This window comes from Theropithecus gelada, chromosome 6, assembly GCF_003255815.1.
Source record: "Theropithecus gelada isolate Dixy chromosome 6, Tgel_1.0, whole genome shotgun sequence".
NCBI classification, from domain to species: domain Eukaryota; kingdom Metazoa; phylum Chordata; class Mammalia; order Primates; family Cercopithecidae; genus Theropithecus; species Theropithecus gelada.
Window position 1 is genome coordinate 72,636,719 of NC_037673.1, and position 25,137 is coordinate 72,661,855.

The following is a 25,137-nucleotide window of genomic DNA, read 5'->3' on the forward strand; positions in this document are numbered from 1 at the left end:
ATGTTCCAGGACTCCCAGTGGCTGCCTGGAACCACAGATAGTACTGAACCCTGTGTACACTATGTTTTTTTGCTATACGTACATACCTATGATAAAGTTTAATTTGTAAATTAGGCACGGTAAGAGAGTGACAATATAACAAATAACAAAATAAAACAATTATAACAATAGACTGTAATAAAAATTACGTGAATGTGGTCTCTAGCTCTCAAAATATCTTAGCGTACTGTAGGTCTTAGCAACCTCAACATACAATTTTTTTATTGCCTTATTAAGTCAAGAACTTTTACCTTTTCACTTAAAGGAAGTGCATTACAGCTTCTCTTTGGTATATAGAATGGCCAGCATCACTGCTTTTGCACTTTGGGGCCATTATTAAATAAAATAAGGGTGCCTTGAACACCAGCACTGGAATGCCACAACAGGAAAACTGATAGTCAAGGTGTCTACTCAGTGACTCACAGGGATGTGGTGGAGGTAGGGGATATAGCATGGAGACACTGGACAAAGGGACGATTCCTATTCTGGGCAGGATGGAAGCAGGACACCTCTAGATGTTATCAGAATGGCATGCAATTTACAACTTATCAATGGTTTGTTCTGGAATTTTTCTATTTAATCTTTTTGGACCACTGTTGACTGTGGGTCACTGAACTGCAGAAACTTAAACTGTGGATAAGTGGGGACTACTGTATGTGCAAACCATCAGAACTCAGGCTAGTGGTTTTAAGATACTGTCAATTTTTATGCAATATCTCGGGAAAAAATAGACAAACTCCCAGTTGCCACAGACATGTACTAAGCAGACATCCTCCTAGTACTTCTTAACTGGCTCTTCTGGAAAATCCTTACTCTCTTGGGAGTGAATAGTATGGCTTTCCTTTTTCTTTTATACATAGTAAGAAGAGGAATTCAGAGGATTTGGTACCTTTATCCTTCCTCATCATCTCTTTGTTGTTGTTTTTGTCTTTTTTGTTTTCCTTTTAACTTACTTATTTTTCTTTCAGAAAACATTTATTTTTAACCTGGGTCAGTGTACCCTGAGTTTTTCAAACTGTCCTTTAACCTGTTGGGTTGTTTTTGCATCAGACTTTATTAAAGTTTTTCTTTTTCCTTGCTTTACCTTCCACAAATCTCAACCTGCACTTGATGCTTTACTTTCTGATTTCTTTGCTGTTCTGCTTTTCCTTGTCTACCCAAGCCTAAAAATACTATGATGTGAAAGAATGATAGATCATGCCATTAATTTAAATCACCTTGGCCCTTCTACCTAACCCCCCTTTGCCTCACTTTTCTTTCTGTGGAAGGACAAAGTATATTCATTTGCTATTGCTACATAACAAAGTACAAATTCAGTGGTTTACAACAACATTTATTTATTATTTCACATTTCTGTGGGTCAGAGCCTGGGCATGTCTTTACTAGATCCTCTGTTTTAGGATTACTCTGAAAGCGGCAATCAGCATCTCAGCCGGAGCTGCAGTTGCATCTCAAGGCTCAGTTAGGGAAGGGTTCACTTTCAGGCTTTCCTGATTGTTGGCAGAATTTACCTCCTTTCAGTTTGTTGGACCCAGGACCCTTGAACAAAGGCACCCTCAGTTCCCTGCCAGGTGGGCCTCCCCAATATGTCTGCATGCTTTATCAAAGCCAGCAAGAGAAAGCCTCTGCTAGCAAAACTGTATAACCTAATCTATGAAGTGACATTTGGTCCCCTTTGCCATGTTCCATAGGTGGGCAGCAAGTCAAGTCACAAGTTCTACCCACACTCAAGGGGAGGGGGACAACACAAGGGCATGGACACCAGGTGATGGGGATCATTGGGAGTCATCTTAAAGTTTGTCCACACATGGAGGAATGCTTTTGTGAAAAAATGCTTGGGTTCCTAGAAGAAGGTGGTGAAGGCCATGTTCATACTGAATTCCTGCCTTTTTGTAGGCCTTTATGGCTAATGTTAAAAATAATAATTTTTCCTCTTGTTTTATTTCTAAAAATGACTTGATTTTCTTTTCTGCCATTAGAAATCTTATCTAATGAGACTTTCTCTCTGGATGAGAAAGTCAGCAGGAACAGATTGTTGTTGGTCTTGGTTTTGGCTGGGCTGACTCAGCACTGTGGGCAGCTGACAAGGGGAAGGCCTTGCAAATGCTCTGGAGGCCTCTGTTCGGAATCCCTCCACCCCAGAGGAGCCAGGTATGGGCCAGGCGTGATAATGGCCTCAAGCAAGATGCCAGGACCGTTTAAGGCTGAGGCATTTAATTAGGTACAATGTATTACTTCCTGAAAGTGTATGAAAGCTTCATAGTATCTGCTTGGACATTTAGTGATACCAGCTACCTACACAGATTGGAGGGGAGCTGGGTGGGGGGCGGCTCTAGAAGCTTAGCTGCACCTTTGATTTGATCCGTGTTTGACTCATGTTTGTAAATTGTCCCTACAATTAAGGCTGAGGGATAATTTCAGCCCCTAATAGATTTTTTTCAAGGTTTTTTCTCCTTATGTTGCTCAGGCTGGTCTTGAATTCCTGGCCTGAAGAGATCCTCCCGCCTTGGCCTTTCAAAGTGTGAGGATTACAGGCCTGAGCCACCGCACCCAGGAGATGTTATTTTCATATTCATTCTTTTACTTGGAGGAAAAACTGTCTTTCTTACATATGATGTGAGATATATATATATACACACATACACACACACACATACACACACCAATATCTCTAACTTGAAAGTCTCTTTAAAATTATAGTGTATATGATTGTGAGTTGAGGGATGCAGGCAAATCTGATCTTTCAGCATTTTCTTGGGGGTAAAGGCCCAATGAGAGGAAAGTGGAGACCTGTAGAGGGGGCGTTGGGAACCCGAATCCTGAGTCCCCAGAAAGGCTCCAGGTTTGGCAGCTCCAGCGAGACTGGACTTCGCTTGAGGGGCCGGGAAGGTGTTGCCCGGAGCGGAGTAGCTCAGCGGGCTCAAAGTCTGGGCTCCACACCCCGGGAGGGGCGCTAGGACCCAGGCACCCGCCGGCCTGGGGACGCGTCTGGAAAGTGAAGGCGCGGCGCAGAGGCTCAGGCTAGCGGCCAGAGTCCCACGGAGCAACCAGAGCCTTCACGTGGGCACGAGGCCCGGGGAGTGGGGTGCAGGGTGCACCGGTCGGTGCCCTCTGTGCGGGGCTAAGGCGCCGGGCACCGACACCACCAGGGCGCCCAGCAGCCGCCGGCCTCCGGTATGGACCAGCTGCACTGCCCACCCAGCGCGCGCCAGGTGAGCCCCCCCGGCGCGGGGGACCGCGCAGCCCTCGGCCGCCCCCTCGCACCTGGGCACCCGGCCACTGGGCACAAGCCCAGAGCTGGCTCCAGGGCCCCCTTTCAGACATCCAGGTGTTAGACTGGCTTTTTTTTTTCTTTTCTTTTCGCCCTTAGTCCCTCCGTGTCCTAGTGCCAACTACCTCCTTCCTTTCCAGGCGGGAAGCACCTCGAGCGTCTAGGGTAACCGTCAGGTTTATTATTCCTAATAATAATTGACCACAGACAGCCGCTGTTCGCGTCTACCTGGTGCTTCTTAGCAGGAGCTGGACCTGTTTCTCTGTCGGGCCAGCTCCGCCGGCTCCTGTTGCGCCTAGTGTTTTCCACGCTTCCCCAGCATGGACGGTGGGGCCCCTGCTTGCCTCCTCATGCTTCTAGTGGCTGCAAAGCTGCCTCCCCTTCCGAGTAGTGAGTCGCCGGCAGCCCCAGCCTCGGGTGTGTGTACACGTGTGTGTGTGTTTGCACGCGCACCTCAGTGCCTAGCTCCAGCGCTCGGGACTCTGCGATGAGGCACCCACCCCTACCCCCACCCCCACGCCCACCCCTACCCCTCCCCTTGCACTAAGTTCTAGGGACAACGCTCGCTGGGTGAATAGACGGAGCGTGGACTAAACCACCCGCCTCATCCCCTGTGGGAAGGGATGTTTGGAGGTGGAAAGAAGGAAAGGGAGAGATGGAACGTGTGTACAAAGAAGGATCCCACGCTGCGGGATCGCAGGAAAGGGCGCGGGAGAACAGTCTGTGATAGGGAGGGGCGCTTAGTGCAAGGGGGAAGGTGCGCAGGTGGCGCTGCCACTCTGAACTTGGGGGCGTTCTGCTGGGCGTTCAGAGTGTCCCCTGAAATGCACCTAGTTACGAGGATCAAAGTAACTGTGCTCCTGCGGACTGTTGGTAGAGTTGAGGCTTGCAGCTGCCTTTGCAAAGGCTTGGCTAGAAGCCTTGAACCGTCCACAGACTCCTCTATACCCTCAAGACTAACTGTGCCCCTGCATTCTGCTTCTGGCTCAATCTGACACCAGTTTACCTGTCCCCAGGTTGCCAGCTCCAGAAAAACACTGCTGGCGGGGAGGTGTGAGTTACTAGGACTGTAAGACCCCCGCAGTTGAGCGGTGGTTATTTGCCCAGGTTGCCTTCCCTGGACGGTTGGGAGGTCAGGGTAGCTGGAGGCGTGCTGGCTGATAGTTACAGGTGCTTCTGTCTGAACCTGAAGTTGGACGTGCAGTGCTAACCTAGAAGAGAGACTTCCTCTAAACTGTGTGTTGAGAGACAATCAAGGAAAACATTTACACAGGGTCCCAGGGGGAGGCGAGGGCCAGAGGACCCGCCCTCTTGGATTTTATAACGCAGCAGTTCGCATTACCAGTTCTACTTGACTGCCCTCTTGACTTTGAATAAGTTATTTTAACTTTGTAGAGGTTCGGTTTTCCAAGAAGCAAAAACAGAAGAATGACAATTCATCAGCAGTGGCAAGAACATGGATTAGGAGGCCAGGGAGTTGGATTCCAAGCGCCACCGGTACCACTGACCAGTTGTGAAACTCTGGGCAAGCCGTACAACCTGTCCTGGCCTCAGCTGCCAGGAAGGCTCAGAGCCTTTAATTCTGGATTGATTCCACTCTGGCAGTAATCTGCCAGACTTAGCCTATGAATGCTCACTAGTTCTTTGCAGTCTTGCTACAGATTGTACTTGGTTCCAAAGAGCATTTATGGACAGAAGAGATACTAGATCAGTGGGTGAATTGAATTTTAATTCCAATCTGTTTATAGGGCTACACAAATCATTCAGGCTTAAAGATCGGTGGAAGTAAGCCTGACTGGTTTAGTTAATGCTTAGAATGCACTGGGAAGGATCTCACATAGAAAGTCCTGGTAAAGTTTGAGCTTGGTTATATAATCCTGGAAGACATCCTTTCTGTGCATTTGAAAGATTCCAGCCACAATCTCCCTGTTACAGGCATGAGTGGAGGGGAAGCCTTAGACCGACCCCTCAGTAGAAGACAGCCCAGTGTCTTGCAGAGCCCATCAAGGCCCCTTACATTATATCTGATAAACAATTGACTTACCTGGGAATGACTCAGTTAATATCAACTTCTCAGAAAAGCAGCTTATCAGCTTGGTAATGAAATAGTGAAATTGTCTTTAAAAGCTGTATTAAATATTGAATGCCTAATATTGCCAGAGCTTATTGAGATAAGCGCTGCCTTTTTTTTTTTTTTTTACTTTATATGCACATCTTATTTTTATTTATGGAGAATCAGTTAATAAACACATTTTAAATTCAATATATTATGTATTTGCTTTTTAAATAACACTGCTCTTTAGCTTTTTAATTTAGCTTTGGGAAGGGAAATAAGCAGGATGACAATTTTTTTTTACTAGATAATTATAAGAGATTAAGAAGCCACAAAGAACCTTGTTTCTTCAGGTTTTCAGAGATTAATATCATCTTAATGGTGAATATTTTTTAAGTACTTAGGCACTAGGCATTGGACTAAGCACTTTATGTAAACACTCTCATGTAATCCTATCAACACCTTCTGAGGGATGTGCTATTATTATTGTTATAATTATTATTATTTTGAGACAGAATCTTGCTCCATTGTCCAGGCTGTAGTGCAGTGGTATGATCTCGGCTCACTGCAACCTCTGCCTCCCAGGTTCAAGTGATTGTCCTGCCTTAGCCTCGTGAGTAGTTGGGGCTACAGGTGCGCACCACCATGCCTGGCTAATTTTTGTATTTTTAGGAGAGGCAGGGTTTCACCATGTTGGTCAGGCTGGTCTCGAACTCCTGACCTCGTGATCCGCCCGCCTCGGCCTCCCAAAGTGCTGGGATTACAGGCATGAGCTACCGTGCCTGGGCACTGTTATTTCTTTCAGTTTTACAGAAGAGAGAACTGAGGCTTCTCATCTGAGATGACACAGCTAGTAGGTGGTGGAGCTGAACCAGCCAGCTGGGTGTATTTACAATGATCCAAGTGACATGCAAGAAATAAGAAAAGGGGAGGGCAAAAAGTGCCTACTAAGTGTCAGATACTTTATACACCTCAGTTCATGGAGATTAAAAAATCTTTTATGAGTGGTAATTTTCTTTTCTTTTTCTACTTGGACTTTCTTGCTTTTATCAATATGATCTGGGTGTCTTTTCATGTCAGCGAAGAGATTGACTCCTTTATTTTTAACTATGTGGGCTTGAGAGCAGATGGGTAAACCGTAATTTATTTCACCAATCCCTGTGAATGGGCCATTTGGATTATTTCTCAGTTTTCACAGTCACATACAGTACTTGTGAAAGATCACACAGTGGCTCCATTTGTTTATATATTTCTGCATACCTGTTTAGATATTTCTGGTGAATCTGTTCCTAGGGGTGGAATTATTATGTGAAAGATCATGGTTACTATTTAAATACATACTTTTTTTTTTTTTTTTTTTTTTTTTTTAAAAACAGAATCTCCCTCTGTTGCCCAGGCTGGAGGAGAGCTGGCTCACTGCAGGCTTGACCTCCCCAACCAAGCGGTTCTCCCTCCTTAGCATCCCAATTAGCTGGGACTACAGGCATGCGCCACCATGCCCAGCTAATTTCTTAATTATTGTAGAGAGAGAGTCTCACTGTGTTGCCCCAGCTGGTCTCAAACTCCTAAGTTCAAGCAATCCTCCACCTCAACCTCCCAAAGTGCTGGGATTACACGTGTGAGCCACCGTGCTGGCCAGATATATACTTTTAAATACATACTACTAACTTGCCTTCCCCAAATGAAATGTAATTTCTGATTTGGGGTCCAATTCTTCCACTAACATGTTTTTGGACTTTTGATAAATCATTTAATCTGAAAGATGTATTATCTATAAACTATGGATGGTAGGACTTCTTGGTTGCCAAAGTCTGTTCCAACTGTGAGAGTCTGCAAATATGTGCAGTTAGAGGTCACACAAATGAACTGTCCATATCTGACCATTTTTTGCCTACAAAAACAACTTAGTATGATTTCATCTAATATCACATGAATTCCTGAAATATCTGTTTTTGGTACCCTGGCTTTTCTGAGGCAGCTTTGTGTGAGAGAAGTGGCTAGGCTATGTTGCAGTCACAAATCAACCCTGAAACCTCAGTAGCTTAAAAAATAGAAAGAGGCTGGGCATGGTGGCTCACACCTATAATCCCAGCACTTTAGGGGGCTGAGGCAGGAGGATTGCTTGAGGCCAGAAGTTTGAGACCAGCTTAGGCAACATAGTGAGACCCTTCTTTAAATTTTTTAAAATAAAAATAAAAATAAATAAATAAAATAATAAAATAAAATAAAAATAAAAAATAAAATATAAAGATTTATTTATCACTCACATGTTATGTCCAAAGCAGGTTAGCAGAGTGTCCTGCCCCACAGAGGCACTCAGGGCACCAGGCTGTCAGAGCTCTGCCGTCTTGTAACTGCACTGTCTAGAACATGCAGTCTTGATGTTCCTATGGCAGGGGAGGAAACAAGAGACAGTGGAGAATCAACACCTGCTTGTAAATGCCTTGGCTCAGAAATGAAGCATATTTCTTGTATTTACAGTCTTTTGGTAAGAACTAGTCACACAGACCTCAACCTGATGCATGGAGACAAGGAAATGCTTTTTGGAAAGAGGAAAGGTTGATACATAGGACTCTGTATTAGTTTGCTAGAGCTGCCATAATAAAGTACTAAAGACTGATAGCTCACACAACAGAGATTGACTTCCTTACAGTTCTGGCAGCTAAAAGCCTCCAAACTATAAGGTATCAGCAGCATTGATTAATTCTGAGGACCTCTCTTCTTGGCTTGTAGACAGTCATCTTTTCCCTCTGTCTTCATATGGTCTTCCCTCTGTGTGTCATGTCCTAATCTCTTCTTACAAAGACACCAGTCATATTGGATTAGGAGCCACGTTAATGACCTCATTTAAAATTAATTCATCTTTAAAGACTATCTCCAAATACAGTTACATTCTGAGGTACTGGGAGTTAGGACTTCAACCTAAGAATTGCGTTGAACACAATTCAGCCCATAACACATTGTCTCTGTCGGACAGCACATCCTGAGGTGTAGTCATGTTGTTGTCATTGGAGGGGCTGGTAGGTTACCGAGCCATGTTATGGAGTCATCTTCCTCTTCACCTCACATCCATCTCCTCCTGCCCCCCCTGCCCCCTGCTATTTCCTAACCCAAAACTGTTATTTTTCTGAATTCCCTGGGTAATGTTTAAAGGGGTCCAATGTTACTACTTACTTCGAGCAAACTTTTATTGATGGCATTGGCTGTAATGTGAAGCAGGGTGGCTGTGGGTCAGAGATGGGAAACCTAGGGGTTAGGAGCACGAACTCTGAAGCAGACTGTTTGGGTGCTCATCCCAGCTCCATTGCTTGCCAGTAGTATTCCTCATCTGTCAAATGGGAATAGTAATACTTCCCTTGCAGGGTTGTTGTCCTGATTAAATGAGATAATCTATGTAAAGTGGTTGGCACAGACTAGGTATCAAAAATGGTGTCTATTATTATTTGCAGCTTCAGAAGCTCATGGAGCCCTTCACACCCAGTGTCCTGCATTCCAGCCTGTGTCCCAGCATCACAGACAACCCAGAGGCTCTGCCACACAAGCTCCTAGGGCTTCCCTGGCGTGCCCAGGAAGCATGTATTTGTTAGTATGGCAGTAACTTCATTACCACTTTAAAGCTCCAACAGCCTACACATATTAAAGTCATAGGTTCCTAATTAGATTGTATAGCCAAAAGGAACACAAGAGACTATCCCGTTAAATAGCCCCTTAAAATTATTATCCTTGTTACGGTTAAGACAATGAGAGTTGGCAGTTAAATTGATTTGGAAAAGCAGCATTTCAGTTTTTCTAAGAGGCACCCTCCTCCTCTCCTGTTTTAATGACCCTAGAATCAGGATGTGTTAATAGCTGAGAGATAGGCTTGGAACCTTTTCCCATTGACCTGCCTGGGAAAATGACTGCAGACTCACCTTCTCATGCCATCTTTTTCTTGGAAACACAGCAGTTGGATTGCTCTGAACCTGGGGTGAATTATCTGTCTTGATTATTGCAAAACTATTGATTCCTGAGACTGCATTAGGATTGGAAGAGCTATGAGTTGCCCAGTGGCCTTAGGCCTCCATGATTGGAGCAAGAAAGAATCCAGAAGGAAACCAAAGCAGTGGTTTCTCCTGGGCAGGATGAACCACACTCTTCATCTTTGGCAACTATGCGCACCATAGTGTGCATAGGGGAGGCCAAGACTCTGCAATTATGAGTAGTTGCTGGGCCTTCCTATGAGATAGCAGATATTATGCGAACTGTGTTTCCCATTCTGTTTCCTACTAGAAAGCTAAATAAAGGCAGTGATAGATTAAAACCTATTGTGTCTTGTGAATTGATTACCAGTCTGAATCTGTGACCACTATTGCTGGTGGTACAGCTTCTTATAAATTGCTGTCAGCCAGGCAGTGGTTGTAATGGATTTGTCTATGAATGTGTACACGGTGCACACAGTTTCAGCTTTTTATGTTTTCAACATTTGCTGAAGTAGGTGCATGGTTGATAATACATGTGTTGAGTTTAATTGCTGGCTAAGATGACTTCACAAAGGTTACACTATGATTTGACCTTGACACAAAAGTTATTGTTTATACAGGCAGTCAAGGAAATAGAGCATGGGGATAAATTTGATATTGATGAGGCAAATATTTGGCATTGGAGGGATGATGCAATTTCAGTTTTGTTTTGCTTGTTTGTTTTGCAAGGTAGCAGCCAAGTGCTTTTAAGGAAGAGAAGATACCCACAAGTACCTACAGCTAGGTTTATGTTTCGGTATTGAGAGATGTGCAAAGGGGTTACCTCTTATATGTCAAGTAACTAAATTGAAGCCAGGAGATATAGCCTAATCTATAGATGAAAAAAAATCAAAGCAGTGAGTGGCCAGTGGGAGCAATTTTCATATCTTGTAGGACTGTTGATGTTTGATGGGCAGCATTCTTTTCTTAGTGATACATAAAGTGATGGCATTCCCTACAATTAGTGGTATTTTAGATTTGATGAAATATGGCAAAAATGGCAAAGAGGGGACTAGAATCTAGAGCTTCTATCTCTCAAGCAGTCTACTTTCTCCTACCCATACCAAGGTATGCATTCCCTGACCCTGGTGTTGCCTGACTCCAGCCCTGGTTTTCTTCTCGAAAGAATTTTTAAACTTTTCCCTAGAAGATTGAGACAATTACACTGAAGCATAAACAAATGAAAAAGCAACCATCTAGCACACGTGGCCAGCCAATATTCTCCATTGTAAATATTACTCCTTTTGAGTGAAACTTATGAAGGGTGTTACTAAGGTCAGGACATCACTAAGAAAGTAAGTGACTTAATAAATGTATTTATTACAAGTTCTTTACCATTGTGTACACGTTTAAGAGGCCATGGTTGATTAAACAGCAGGAAAACATGACTTCTCTAGGGTTTTAGCATCTATTTTCTAGTTCCAGTTAGTGTTAAAAAATAAATTCAAGACCATCTTTGCTGGAATAGAATGCAATTGAAATAGGAAAATTAACTTGCTCAGAGAGCTTTTAATTAAATCTGTTTGAAAACTGCACAAAAGACCCTCTTAGAAACCTAAGAGTACTTTAGAAAGTTGAGGAGTTCTAGATCCTGTCCTGGATTGAGATGGAATGATATTAGGAAGGTTGAGATGAATAATATTGATAAAGGACTTACTATGAACATCTTTGTCAAACAGCCATTGAACAGCATTCCTGTTTAAAGTGCATCATTTCGCAATACTCATTTTCACATCTTGAAGAGGAAACACCCAGTTTTACTCCAGAATAGCATTTTCAGGGGGACAGTGGCCACTGAAATATTTTCACAACCTGTCTTTTCTTGGGCAGGCTTTTCTTTTTAAGGAAGGGCATTTTTGATATTTTAATATGGCGTGCATTGGGGCTTCTCAACGTGCAGTCACTCATATCGTGAGAATAACTTCTGTCGGAAAGACCACAGTTCACCCACTGATCTCTGCAACTGCAGAAAATATCTCACGGCTGCAAGGATTGCACAAGAGGAAAATAAGTAGGAAGGTAGAAGTGGGAGGAAATAGTGAAGGGAGTAGAAGGAAGGCTGCTTAGAGGAAGGATAAAGCAGTGTATTTCAACCCTGTGCATCACAACACACAGAGGACAATGTAATATTGTCTAGGACATTTGAGCCAGTGGACAAGGCTCTGTGTCTGCTCCAAATGCTGAATGGGTGACCTGAAGGCTTAGAGAATCAGTATCTTGCTTCTGTACCAGTTCAGCTGGTACCCTGATGAGGAAGTCTGAGAGTAAAGCATAGCCCTCAGTGGGGGAAGGGAGAGGAGTCTGGGGACCACCACATTATCTGCTCCTGCCTGTCTCAAACATCTAGATGGCCTCTTGCTTCGGCCCAGGTGTGGTTAGTCTTCTCTTTCTCCCCTAAGCCCTTCCCACTGCCTTTCTAGGGATTTGCCCAGTCTGCAGGGTTTTTCTCTGCACTACAGCAAGCACTGCTGTCATTCACACCCCCTCTTCCCTAGGCTTGAAATCTGGAAGGCAATGAGAGCTGTGAGCTGCAGGGGAGGACACAGGCAGCCTAGGACCCTTGCTTCCCCCCTCTGACTTGTCATCCTTAAAGGACATATTTCTATTATTCATGCAACACATAATTAGTGAGCATCTAATATGTGCCAAAGATCTTCTTCTCTTGAGGCTTACCTTCAAGTGTGGAGATAAAGTCAAGAAGGAAAGGAGAGGAGGAGAAGGAGAAGGAGAGGGAAGGGAAGAAGAGGGAGGGTAGAAAGGATGCAAGTGTCAGATGTGGTGAGCACCAAAAAGAAAGATAAAGCAGCAGAGAGCAATGTAACTGTCCAGGATGGGGTGGGGGACGTTGCCATATTAAATAGCATGGTCAGAGAATGCCTCCCTGATAAGGTAATATCTGAGCTGAAGCCTGAAGGAAGTGGAGAGTGAGCCACGTGGGTATTTGTGAAAGAATATTTCAAGTGGGAGGAATAGTGGGTGCAAAGGCCCTGAAGGAGCATATCGGCGTGCTCATGGTGCATCATGGAGGCTGCTGAAGCAGGAGGGAGTGAGCAGGGGGCGCAGCAGGAGCTGACGGCAGAGAGGTTGTGGAGAGCCAGGCTGCTCAGGGACTGTGGTCTGCTATAAGGACCAGGTCAGATGGGAAGTGGGGGATCTGACAGGTTGTAGGAGGCTCACCCTGGCTGCTTACGGAGACTAGCCTGACGGAGCCAGGTGAAGCTAGGAGACGTACTAGGAGGCCATCAGTCATCCAGGCAAGAGGTGTTGGCAGCTTAGACCAGAATGGTAGCAGTGAAGATGGCAAAAAATGGTCAGATTCTGAATCAGTTTTGTAAGCGAATCTAACAGGATTTGCAGGCAGATGGAATATGGAGTGAGAGAAAGTCTAGGGTGACGTTAGAATATCTCTAAGGCCCCTTCCAGCACTAACATGGTGTGAGTTATCATCAACCTGTTCGTTGGGCTTGACACCTGGTCCCTGTCCTTTGCCCATGTTCCTGTTAAGTCTTCTCCATGAGTTGAGTCAACTGACCTTGTTGTTATCAAGGGTGATTGTGGTCTTTGTTTTTGAGTGCCAAAATGCCCTTTGGTTTCCCTGGAGGGGTAAACCTTCCAGGGAGTTCTAAGGCCAGTCCTTGACTGCAACAGCTTAACAGGCCATGGTCAAAATAAAGGCTGCTTTCCCTCTGGAAGCCTTTCTTCATTACCAAACTTGGAGTGCCACTAAGTTGGCTTTAAAGGAGAGGGGTGGATCTAATTTGTTAGCTGAAAAATATTGCTCTTAATAAGTGAATCGTAATTAGTGGAAAGATGAGAACCAATTCTGTCATCTGTTGCAGAATTTATTTGATAAATGAGATAATAGGAGAGAAAAAGACGTCTACAGTCTATAGTTTAGGGGCCAGTACTAAGTGAGGCTCAATGAGAAGCCAAGAGAAAGCAATTGCCTCACTGAAATCTTATCTGACACACAGGTGAGTGTGATGGAGGTGCTCCTGTCATCTACCTTTCACTTGGCCCTGGTAAGGTCTGACTGGTGTCAATCATGACATTTACAGACCTAAAAGTTGTGTTCTCCTCGTCACTTTGGCTCTAGCACATGAACTGGTTGTGTGAACTGTTGGCCGAGACCTTCCCTTGCAGAACTGAAACAACCTCTGGTCTCTCAGTATATGCTCTAGGAAAGCTTTGATTGGCTGAAGACAAAATAGGCCCAAGAATAATATGATTAGTAAGGGATGGTGAATTTATTATCTTATGCTTGTCGGCCCAGTATATCAGTCAGCTTCAGCTACCATAACAAAATACCACACCCTGGGTGGCTTAAACAACAGATACTCATTTCCTCACAGTGCAGAAGGTTGGAAGTCCAAGATCAAGGTGCTGTCAGGGTTGGTTTCTGGTGATGCCCCTCTTCCCAGCTGGCACACAGCCACTTTCTTGCTGTGTCCTCACATGGCTTTTTCTCCATGCGTGTATGGAGAGAGCTCTATAGTGTCTCTTCCTCTTCCCACAAGGATATCGGTCCTATTGGATTAGGGCCCCACCTTTATCCTCATTTAACCTTAATTACCTCCCTCAAGGCCCTGTCTTCAAATATAGTCATATTGACAGTTAGAATTTCAACTTAGGAATTTTGGGGGACAGACTTCAGTCCATAACATGAGGTAAATGTTGTAAGCTTTTTAAAAAATGAATTTTATTGAAGTATAATAATTTATGTACAATAAAGCATATGCCTTTTTTTTTTTTTTTTTTTTTTTGAGACAGAGTCTTGCTCTGTTGCCCAGGCTGGAGTGCAGTGGCACGATCTCGGCTCACGGCAAGCTCCACCTCCCAGGTTCACACCATTGTCCTGCCTCAGCCTCCCGAGTAGCTGAGACTACAGGTGCCCACCACCACGCCCAGCTAAATTTTTCTGTATTTTTAGTAAAGATGGGGTTTCACTGTGTTAGCCAGGATGATCTCGATCTCCTGACCTCGTGATCCACCTGCCTTGGCCTCCCAAAGTGCTGCGATTACAGGTGTGAGCCACTGTGCCTGGCCAAAACATATACCTTTTAAAGCAGCGGTGCCCAACCTTTTTGGCACCAGGCACCAATTTTATGGAAGACAGTGTTTCCACAGATCCAAGGTGGGTATTGTTTTGGGTTGATTGAAGCACATCACATTTACTGTGCACTTTATTTCTATTATCATTACATTGTAATATATAATGAAATAATTATATAACTCACCATAATGTAGAATCAGTGGGAGCCCTGAGCTTGTTTTTCTGCAATTACATGGTCCTGTCTGAGGGTGATGGGAGACAGTGACAGATCATCAGGCGTAGATTCTCATAAGGAGCATGCAGCCTAGATCCTTCACGTACGCAGTTCACAATAGGGTTCACACTCCTATGAGAATCTAATGCTGCCACTGATCTGACAGGAGACGGAGTTCAAGTGGTAATGTGAGTGAGGGGCAGTGGCTATAAATAGAGATGAAGCTTTGCTGGCTTGGCCTACTGCTCACCTCCTGCTCTGTGGCCCAGTTCCCAACAGGCCACGGACTGGTATGGGTCCATGGCCCAGGGGTCAGGGACTCCTATTTTAAAGTGTACAGTTTGATGAATTTTGACAAACTAAGTCATCGTGTAATGTGTCCATGTAATCACTACCACAGTCTAGATATAGACCAGTTCCATCAGCCTGAGTCATGTGCTCCTTCCCAGCCAATCCCAACCCCCACCAGAGACCCCAAGTAACCAGTGTCTTCCTTCCATTCCACTAGACTAGAGTTGTCTGTTTTAGAGTTTCATGTCAATAGAATCATACACATAACCTTTTGTGTCTGTCTTGTTTCACCCAGTATAAGGATTTTGATTTATACGTGTTGTTGTATATATCAGTAGTTTGTCACTTTTCATCTTTGAGTAGTCTGTTTTATGGGTGTACCACAATTTGTGTATTTATTCACCTACTAATGAACATTTGGGTTGTTTCCAGTTTGGGGCTATTATTTTAAAAGCTACTATGAATGTCCATAGATAAGCCTTTGGCCATTTTCCATTATGTTCTTATTTCTCTTGGGTAAGTGCCTAGAAATGAAATTTCACCTTTCCATGGTAAGTGTATGTTTTTAATAAGAAAATATTATAGACTGCTGTCCTTAAAAGATATTGTAGTAATTTACATTCCCATCAGCAATGTATGAGAATTCCAGTTGTTCCGTATCTTGCTAACCCTTGGTATTGTCAGTCTTTTTCATTTTAGCCATTTTAGTGGCTGTATGCTGGTATCTCATTGTGGTTTTATTTGCAATTCACTGATGACTAATTGATGATGAGTATTTTTTATATGATTACTGACCATTTTTATTTTTTGTATTATGAAGTATCTGCTCTAAATATTTTGCCCAGTTTTAAAAATTGGGTTGTTTGACTTTTGATTATTGACTTGTAAGAGTATTATGAAGTATCTGCTCTAAATATTTTGCCCAGTTTTAAAAATTGGGTTGTTTGACTTTTGATTATTGACTTGTAAGACTTTTAAAAATATATTCCCCGGCGACAGAGTGAGACTCCGTCTCAAAAAAACAAAAAAAACAAAAAAAAACAAAAAAAACCATATATATATATATATATATATATATATATATATATATTCCCCATACAAGTCGTTGGATGTGTATTTCTCCCAGTCTGTGGCTTGCCTTTTTATTTTCTTGAAGGTATCTTTAAAAGAGCAGACTTTTACATTTTCAATGAATTGCAATTTATCATTTTTTTCTTTTATAGTTCATGCCTTTTACATTCTTTTAAAGAAATCTTTGCCAACCTCAATTTCACAAAGATTTTTTCCTATGTTTACTTCTAGAAGCTTGCTTCTTAAATTCTGTGATCCATTTCAAGTTAATATTCATGTATGGTGTGAAGTAAGGGTGGAAGGTTTTTTTGTTTGTTTTGTTTATGCACTTGGATACTCAGTCATTCCACCACCATTTGTTGTAAAGCTATACTTTCCAAATTAAGTTACTTTGGTACTTTTATTGAAAATTAATTGACCCTATATGCATGGGTCTATATCTGGACACTATTTTATTCTGTTGATCTATTTGTTTGTCCTTATGCCAATACCACTCTGTATTGTTTACTGTGGCTTTGTATTAAATTTTAAAATCAAGCACTGTTTGTCTTCTTTGTTCTTTTTCAAAATTCGTTTTGACTATTCTAGGTCAATCGCATTTCTACATAATTTTTATAACCATTTTGTCAATTTCTACAGATATAAACCTGCTGGGTTTTGATTGGGATTGTATTGAATCTATAGATCAATTTAGGGGAAACTGACCTCTCAGCAATATGGAGCTTTCTGATATAAGAACATTGTATATCTCTATTTAATTAGACTTTTAAATTTCACTATCAGTGTTTTACAGCTTTCAGTGTGAAGGTCTACAGAAATATTTTATGCTTTTTAATATTATTGTAAATAGTATTTTGTATTTCAATTTCCAATTGCTCATTGCTAGTATATAGAATACAACTGACTTTTGTTTATTGACTTTGTATCCTGTGATTTTATTACACTCACATATTAGTTCCAGCAGCTGTTTTTGTAGCCATTAGCATTTTCTATGTGTACAATTATGTTGTCTGTGAATAAACAGAATTCTACTTCTTCTTTCCCAAATGGTGTATCTTTTACTTCTTTTTCTTGCTTTATTTTATTGGCTAGAGCCCCCAGTGTAGCTTTGGTGATAGTGCACATCTGTGCCTTGTTCCTGAGCTTAGGGGAAAGACGTTCAATCTTTTAAGTATGATGCTTACTGTAGGGTTTTTGCATATGCTTTTTATCAGGTTAAAAAAAGTTTCCTTTCTCGACTTACTTATTGAGAATTCTTATTGTAAATAAGTAGTGAATTATCAAAAGCTTTTATTACACCTATCAAAATGATGTTTGTTTTTTTCTTTGTTCTTTTACAGTGGTGAATCACATTGACCTTTTTATTGTAGTAAAATACCCATAACATACGATTCATATTTGTAACAATTTTAAAGTGTACAATTAAGTAGTATTAAGTATGTGCACTATGTTGTGCAACCATCATCCCAATCAAGTTCCGGAATTTTAAAAAAATCACTCTAAAAAGAAACCCCATGCCCATTCAACAATCACTTTACATTCCCTAGCCCCTGGCAAGCACCTGCTCTGTCTCTGGATTGGCCTATTCTAGATATTTCATATAAATGAAATCATAATGGTGACCTTTGTGTCTGGCTTCTTTCACTTAGCATTTTTAAAAGTTTCATTCATGTGACAGCATGTATTTGTGCTTCATTTTTTTTAATGGCTGAATAATATTCCATTGTATGGATATACCACATTTTGTTTATTCAGTCATCTATTGATGAACATTTGAACTACTTCTACCTTTTGACTATTGTAAATAGTGCTGCTGTTAAACATTTAAGTACAAGTTATTGTTTGAACACCTGTTGTCAGTTCTTTGGGGTATAAGCCTGGGAATGGAATTGCTGAGTCATATGGTAACTCTCTTTACCTTTTAGGAACTGCCAAACTGTTCTCCACACTGGTGTTATGTTTTAGTTTGTGCTGCTGTAACAGAACACCTGAGGCTGAGTAACTTAAGAGAATAGAAATTTATTTTCTCTCAGTTCAGGAGGCTGGGAAGTCCAAGATCAAGGTGCCTGCATCCAGTGAGGGCCTTCTTACTACATACTCTGGAGAAGAGGAAACACATGCCCTCACATGGCAGAAGGCAGAAGGGCAAGAGGACAAAAGAGATCGAACTTAGCCTCAAACCCTTTATATAATGGCATGAATCCATTCATGAGGGCAAATACCTGCTATTAGGCCCCACCCCCCAAAACAGTTGCATTAAGCATCAAGTTTCCAACACATGAATTTTGGAGGAATGAGTTCAAGCCATAGCATTCTACTATTTTACTTTCTGAACGGCGATGTTTAAGGGTTGCAGTTTCCCATATCATTGCCAACACTTCTTTTTTTTTTTTCCAATTATAGGCATCCTAGCAGATTGGAAGGGACATTTCACTGTAGTTTTGACTTTATTTACATTCATTTTACAGTTGACCCTTGAACAATGTGGGGATTAGGGATTCTGACCCCCTGCACAGTAAAAAAAGAAATCAATGTATAACTTTGAACTTCCTAAAAACTTGAGACAAATCACCTATTGTTGACCAGAAGCCTTCCCAATAACAAAAAGTCAATTAACACATATTTTGCATGTTATATGTATTATATACTATATTCTTATGATAAAGCATAGAGAAAAGAAAATGTTGTTAAGAAAATCATAAGGGAGAGAAAATATATTTACTATTCATTATGTGAAAGTGGATCATCATAAAGGTCTTCATTCTTGTCATCTTCATGTTGAGTAAACTGAGGAGGACAAGGAAGAGGGGAGAGGTGATCTTCTTATCTGTGGCAGAGGCAGAAGAAAATCTGCATGTAAGTGGACCCACAAAGTTCAAATCTGTTGTTCAAAGGTCAACTGTAGTTTTCAATTCATCGGAGTTTTAAATTGTATTTCTCTAGTGACAAACGATGTTGAGCATCTTTTCATGCGCTCCTTGGCCACTTGTGTATCTTCTTTGTACAAATGTCTATTCAAGTTCTTTGTCTCTTTTTGAATTGGATTGTTCATCTTTTTGTAGTTGAGTTATAAGAGTTTTCTTTTTAGTTTATTCTAGATACTTGACCCTTACCGAATATATAATTTGCAAATATTTTCTCCCATTCTTTGCATTGTCTTATTACTCTCTTGATACTGTCATTTGATGTACAAAAACTTTTTAATTTTGATGAAGACCCAATTTAATTTTTGTTTTGTGGCTTGTGCTTTTGGTATTATATTTAAGAAACTATTGTCAAATCCAAGGTCATGAAAATTTGTCCCTGTGTTTTCTTCTAAGAGTTTTATAATTTTAGTTTTAACATGTTTCATGGTTAGTTTGCACATGGTATGAGGTAAAAATACAACTTCATTCTTTTGTGCATTGATTGATTTTTGAATATGAAACTAACTTTGTGTTTTTGGGATAAAAACTGCCTGGTCATGGTGTACTACATTTTTATTCTATTGCTGGAGGTTTGGTTTGCTCAATCGTGTTAAATATTTTTGCATCTATGTTTAGGGGTATTTTTATCTGCACTTTTCCTTTTTTGTAAAATCTTTTTTTCCTTGGCTTTGGTATTTGGATAATGCTGGCCTTATAACATGAGCTGTGAAGGGCTTCCTACTGCCCAATTTTATGGACATGTTTGTGTAGGGTTAGTATTATTTCTTCTTTATATATTTTATAGACTTCACCTGAGAATTTTCTGGGATTGGAGTTTTCTTTGTAAGCAGGCTATTAAACACATATTCAACTTCTTTAGTAAATATAGGGAAATCTAGATTTTAAAATATTTCTTCTTGAGTATTTCTTTCAGTATTTCTAGGGAAATGTCTATCTAAATTGTGAATCTGTTGACATAAATTTGTTTCTAATATTCCCTTATTATTCCTATTAATAGTTTAGGGTCTTGATGTTAGTAATTGATGTCTTTTATCTTTTTTTTTTGACCAGTCTTGCTAAGCTTTATCAATTGTATTGACTTTAAAAAAACATTTTTTATTTTTATCTTTTTTTTTTTTTTTTTTGAGACTGAGTCTCGCTCTGTCACCCAAGCTGGAGTGCAGTGGCATGATCTTGGCTGACTTCAAATCTCATCTCCTGGTTCAAGTTATTCTCCTGCCTCACCCTCCCAAGTAGCTGGGATTACAGGCATCTGCCACCATGACTGGCTAATTTTAAAACTCTTTTTTAGTAGAGTCAGGGTTTCACCATGTTGGACAGGCTGGTCCTGAACTTCTGACCTCAAGTGATCAATCCACCTTGGCTTCCCAAAGTGCTGGAAGTACAGATGTGAGTCACTACATCTTGCCCAGCATTTTTGTTTATTGCATTTGTCTATTGTTTACCTGTTTACCATGTATTAATTTCTGTTTCTATACTTATCATATCCTCCTTTCTTTTTAGTTTAGATTTAATTGTTTTTTCCCTAGTTTCTTAAGGTAGAATCTTAGATTATGGGATTTGGACCCACTTTCTGTTCTAACATAAGCTTTTGTCCCTTTTATAATTTTTTATTGTGTCTCTTTGATTCTTCTCTCTTTTCTTCTTTATTAGTCTGGCTAGTGGTCTATGTATTTTGTTAATCTTTTCAAAAAACCAGCTCCTGGTTAATTAATTAGCCTGTCTTTGAGTTCACTGATCCTTTTCTTCTGTAGTGTCTAATCTGCTTTTAGTTCCATCCAGTGACCATTTCTTTTCAGAACTTGTATTTTTCATTTCTGGAAGTTCTATTTGATTCTTTTTTTGTATTTTCCATTTCTCTTCTCACAAGTTTTCTCAATACTTGGACAATAATTATAACAGTTGTGTTGATGTTCTTGTCTGCTAATTTCTGTCATTTCTGTTTCTATTGATCTTTCTTTTGATTATTGGTCACATTTTCCTGCTTCTTGGGATATCTAATGATTTTGATTATATGCTAGACATTGTGAATGTCTAAGTTTTGTTGTCTTTCTTTATTGAGTGTTGGATTTTGGTTTGGTACACAAGTTAATTTTGGTTCCATTTAATTCTTTCAAGGTTTGTTTTTGAGCTTTTAAAGGTAGGTCTGCAGTATTTTCTCTAGGGATTCTTTAACCTTAGTATTAAGGTATGACCCAACTGGCTTCTCTACTGAATGCCCTGAGTGATCAACAAAGACACTCCTTTTTGGCTGGTAGAACTTGGATAGCTCCTAGTTCTGTGTGAGCTCTGTAAACTGTTTGCTTATAGCTTTTCAGTTGCTGTCTTTCTGGTCTAAGGAATTTCACCCTACTCATACATATTTTAGTACCTACTAAACTCTCAAGTGCCCCTCTATGTTTCTTTCATAAGTATTTCCTTCTTTCTGAAATACTGCCCCATAAATCCCAGCTACAGAAGCCTGTCTGAACCACGATTTTGGTCTTCTCACATCAACAAAACCACTGTGCTCTGCCTTGAACTCCTTTCCTGCTGTGAGACATTGAATTTGCCTCCATGGTGATAGCTGGGGTAGTCATATTGTATATTCCATCTGTTTCCCTTCTCTCATGAATTACAGTCCTGAGCCACCTATTTTTCAATGTCTGATAATAGTTGTTTCACACATTTTATCTGATTTTCTAGTTGTTAATGGAAGGAAGGTAAATTTGGTCCCTGCTTATTCATCAGAAGTCCATGTTGCAAATTTTTATTCATGATCCTATCCAAAAGGTTGCCATCTGAAAATGCTGTTCTATTTGAAGATGTCTTCTGGGACATTTTTTGTTTTTTTCTCCATTCTTCTTCTACAACTTAAAACTATGGATATTCCAAATAAATTTGGGAGAACTATACTGCATTGTTTCTGGTTTTTGTTGCAGAATTGTTGGTTTTCCCATAGTGATCCCTACGTCTTATTCATCTTTTCCCACACACGCACTTCAAATAGGGCTAATGTGACTTTTTGATACAGTATTTAGGCTACGAAATGGCTCTCACACCTTTCCAGGGGAGTTTCTAAGCCCCTTATAGCTGGATTTCTAAGAACAGCCACTCAAGGCTTGCTTCTACCATTTCTTAAAAGTGGGAATTACTTGTAGATGTGGCATCTCTAACATCGTTGCTTTATACTCACTTGAACATACAGTGGGAAACAGAGGCTATTAAAAATGTAATCAGTGTGAAAATTCATGCCATCTGAATTGTACGGGTATGTAAGGGATTTGAGTTCCTTACAGAATTTTCTGCAATTTAGTACTTAAAATGACTTATAAATGTATATACTTCTCTCTCCTTAGGAGAAGGAAAATCTTAAATACTAGCTTGATTTCTTAATTTAACAGCAAAAAACAATTCTCATACCATGTATCTCCTAACATGTCACTTTCACTTTAAAAGTCTAAAGAGTTGAGGTTTATTTCTTTTCTTTTAAAATTGATGTTTATGTTGGTGATTTTAAAAAAGATCAGATCCCCTGTTATGAAGGATCTTAACCTTGTCTTTTAGATCTCAGTGAGAAATGCAGTACATGTAGCATTAGCTATATTTCTTTTTTAGAGGCTTATGTAGGATATTTATAACCTATAAAAGTTTGATGACTTCATGTTCAGGAGAAAGCAAGTAATTACCTAGCCAAGCTAGGTGGGTGTTCAAGTTAATGGTAAACAGAAAGGAGATGTTGAAAGATTTCTTATCTGAAGGGTAGAAACACAAGAGAAATATATAGAGATAAAGCATACAAAGTATAAGACTGATACATAGTAAGCTACCTCCGAAGTAGCAGCCATTGTTATTATTATTCTGCCAGTATTCTGAAAGTAATTGTATCTGTTTTGTGTACTTACACTGGATTGAATTTACACTATCTTCCCCTGCCCTGTCCTCCAGACCTCTGCTTCCTAGAACTTTATTCATTGTTCTTAAAACATAATGGACTTTTGTCTTCTCTGGTTTGAAGTCTATATAGTAAAAAATAAATAAATAAATAAATAAATGAATAAATAAATAAATAAATAAAAATAATAATAATAATAAAAAGAAAGAAAAAGAAAATCAAGCACTGTACTGGAAATTTATATCATTCTGCTGGTGTGTATTTAAACATTAAGTTTACTTCCACAGATAAGCCTCTCCTTCCTCTACCCCCACTCCCACATCTCAGAAAAGATAAAGGAGACTATTGAAAACCTGTCCTTAGAAGTCCTTGGTTTTGTGAGGCTTACAGACATCCTAAAATTTACAACCTTACATTTTGTTTCAGAAAATGAAACATCACAGGTGAGGGGCTTTTTAAAAATTTTGTTTTGTTTTGTTTTTGTTCTTTATCATTGTTTTCGCTTTGCAATATCTTACTACGTGTACAGAAGTAGTTTTCAAAGTGTGATCCCTGAGTAAGTGGCATTAACATCACCTGAGAATTACTTAGAAGTGCAGATTCTCAGGCCTCACAATCTGTGTTTAGGCAGTTCTGGTACATGCTACAGTTTGATAGCCACTAGTGTCGAGTACCCTAGAAAACTCTCCCACATCTGACTGAATCTATTTCTGTCTATGATATTATAAGCCTCAAATATGAGGTATGAAGAAGTAATCAGTCATGCCCCCAGTGACTGTTGCCTTGGAGATGTTTAATGGTGTGACACGGGAAGTGCCATGCTGCAGAGCAAATGTCAAACCCCAAGAAGGGAGAGACTTTCTGCCGCAAGCTTCCAGAGCGTCTCCTTTCACTGCCCTAGCAGCCACAGTGTAAGAGGATTAAGACACCAGAACTGCAGAAGGTACTAAAGCAAGCAGGGCCTTCAGGCAGAGTTGCAGCCTTGAGGCACCTTAAGCTAGTTAAGAAGTAAGATCCCAGGGCTCAAAAGCAGTCCTTGAAACAAGAGTATCAAAGGCTGACTTTAGCGATCCAGACATGGAGCAAAAAACTAACATCACTGCATAGGTCTGACTATGGGGAAGCCCAAGGAAGTCTTGGCAGAAACTGTTTACTTAGCAACCCTGGAAAAGGACAATGGTGCTCTTGTCAGTAAAGAGGACCTGGAGGCTGGCATATCTATCTGTCCTCCTCATAAAGGCTCATGATTGGTTCAGCAAATATTGAACATGTACCATTTCTTGTTCTAAGTACTAGAGTTCCAGCAGCAAACACAAAAGAGGTTCCTCACATTCTAATCATGTTCTAGGGAGAGTTCAGTGTCAGCACTGGCTTTGGGTGGACACTTTCTGGTTTCTAGACTCAAGATTCTGGGTCCCAGAAAGTGCAAATCCAGGTGAAGAATTCCCTTGATAGACAAAGCTTATTTCTCCTGGGAGTGCTCCCCAATCTCATTTGCACTTTGTCCTAGACATCTAACCTGGAAATTTTGCAGTCAGTTTTGATATCACTGGCTCCCTGGCTCCTTATCTAATCAGGCACCGGATCCTAAGGATTCGTTTTCGGTAAGGTCCATGGAATTCCCCTCCCCACCCTTTTTTTCTGTTTTTACAAATTCCGTCTACTCAATATCTCTGTATTTGTTTGCTAGGCCACCATAACAAAATACCACAGACTGGGGGACTTAAACAACAGAAACTTATTTTCTCGTGATTCTGGAGCCTAGAAGTCTCAGGTCAAGGTGCCAGCAGGGTAGGTGTCTAGTGAGGCCTCCCTCCTCAGCTTGCAGGTGGTGCATTCTCTGTGTGGTCTTTTCTCTGTGTGCATGCAGGAGAGCGTGGGCAATCTCTGCTGTCTCTTTTTCTTATAGGGACACCAGTCTTATTGGATTAGGGCCCCACCCTTATGACCTTGTAACCTTAATTACCTCCTTAAAGGCCCTGTCTCCAAATATAGCCACACTGGGGGTTAGGCTTCAAAATATAAATTTTGGGAGGTCACAATTCAGTCCATAACAATCCCTATTATCCCATTCCTGGGTTATTATAGGTCCTTACTGATCTTCATTCCTGACTTCCTTCACCAGTCCTTCTGGAATATGCAATAAGTAAAATAGCACAGTTGACTCTTGAACACCAGAGTTTGAACTGTGTGGGTTCACTTTCATGTGGATTTTCTTCTGCCTTTGCAATCTTGAAACAGCAAGGTGAACCCCTCCTCCTCTTCCTCCTCAGCTTACTTAACATGAAGATGAAAAGAATGAAGACCTTAATGATGATCTACTTTCACTTAATGAATAGTAAATAT

General features: G+C 40.8%; 1 protein-coding gene across 2 annotated transcripts in view; it reads left to right on the forward strand.

Annotated features, from left to right (window-relative positions):
• Window positions 1–3,017: 3,017 nt before the first annotated feature.
• PDE8B (phosphodiesterase 8B) overlaps window positions 3,018–25,137 on the forward strand; it is a 246,202-nt gene continuing 224,082 nt past the window's right edge. For both annotated transcript variants that reach the window (XM_025387304.1, XM_025387306.1), the window contains exon 1: window positions 3,018–3,251. In XM_025387304.1, the coding sequence (XP_025243089.1) occupies window positions 3,216–3,251 (36 nt within the window). In that variant the 5' untranslated portion in view covers window positions 3,018–3,215. The remainder of the gene's footprint in view (window positions 3,252–25,137) is intronic.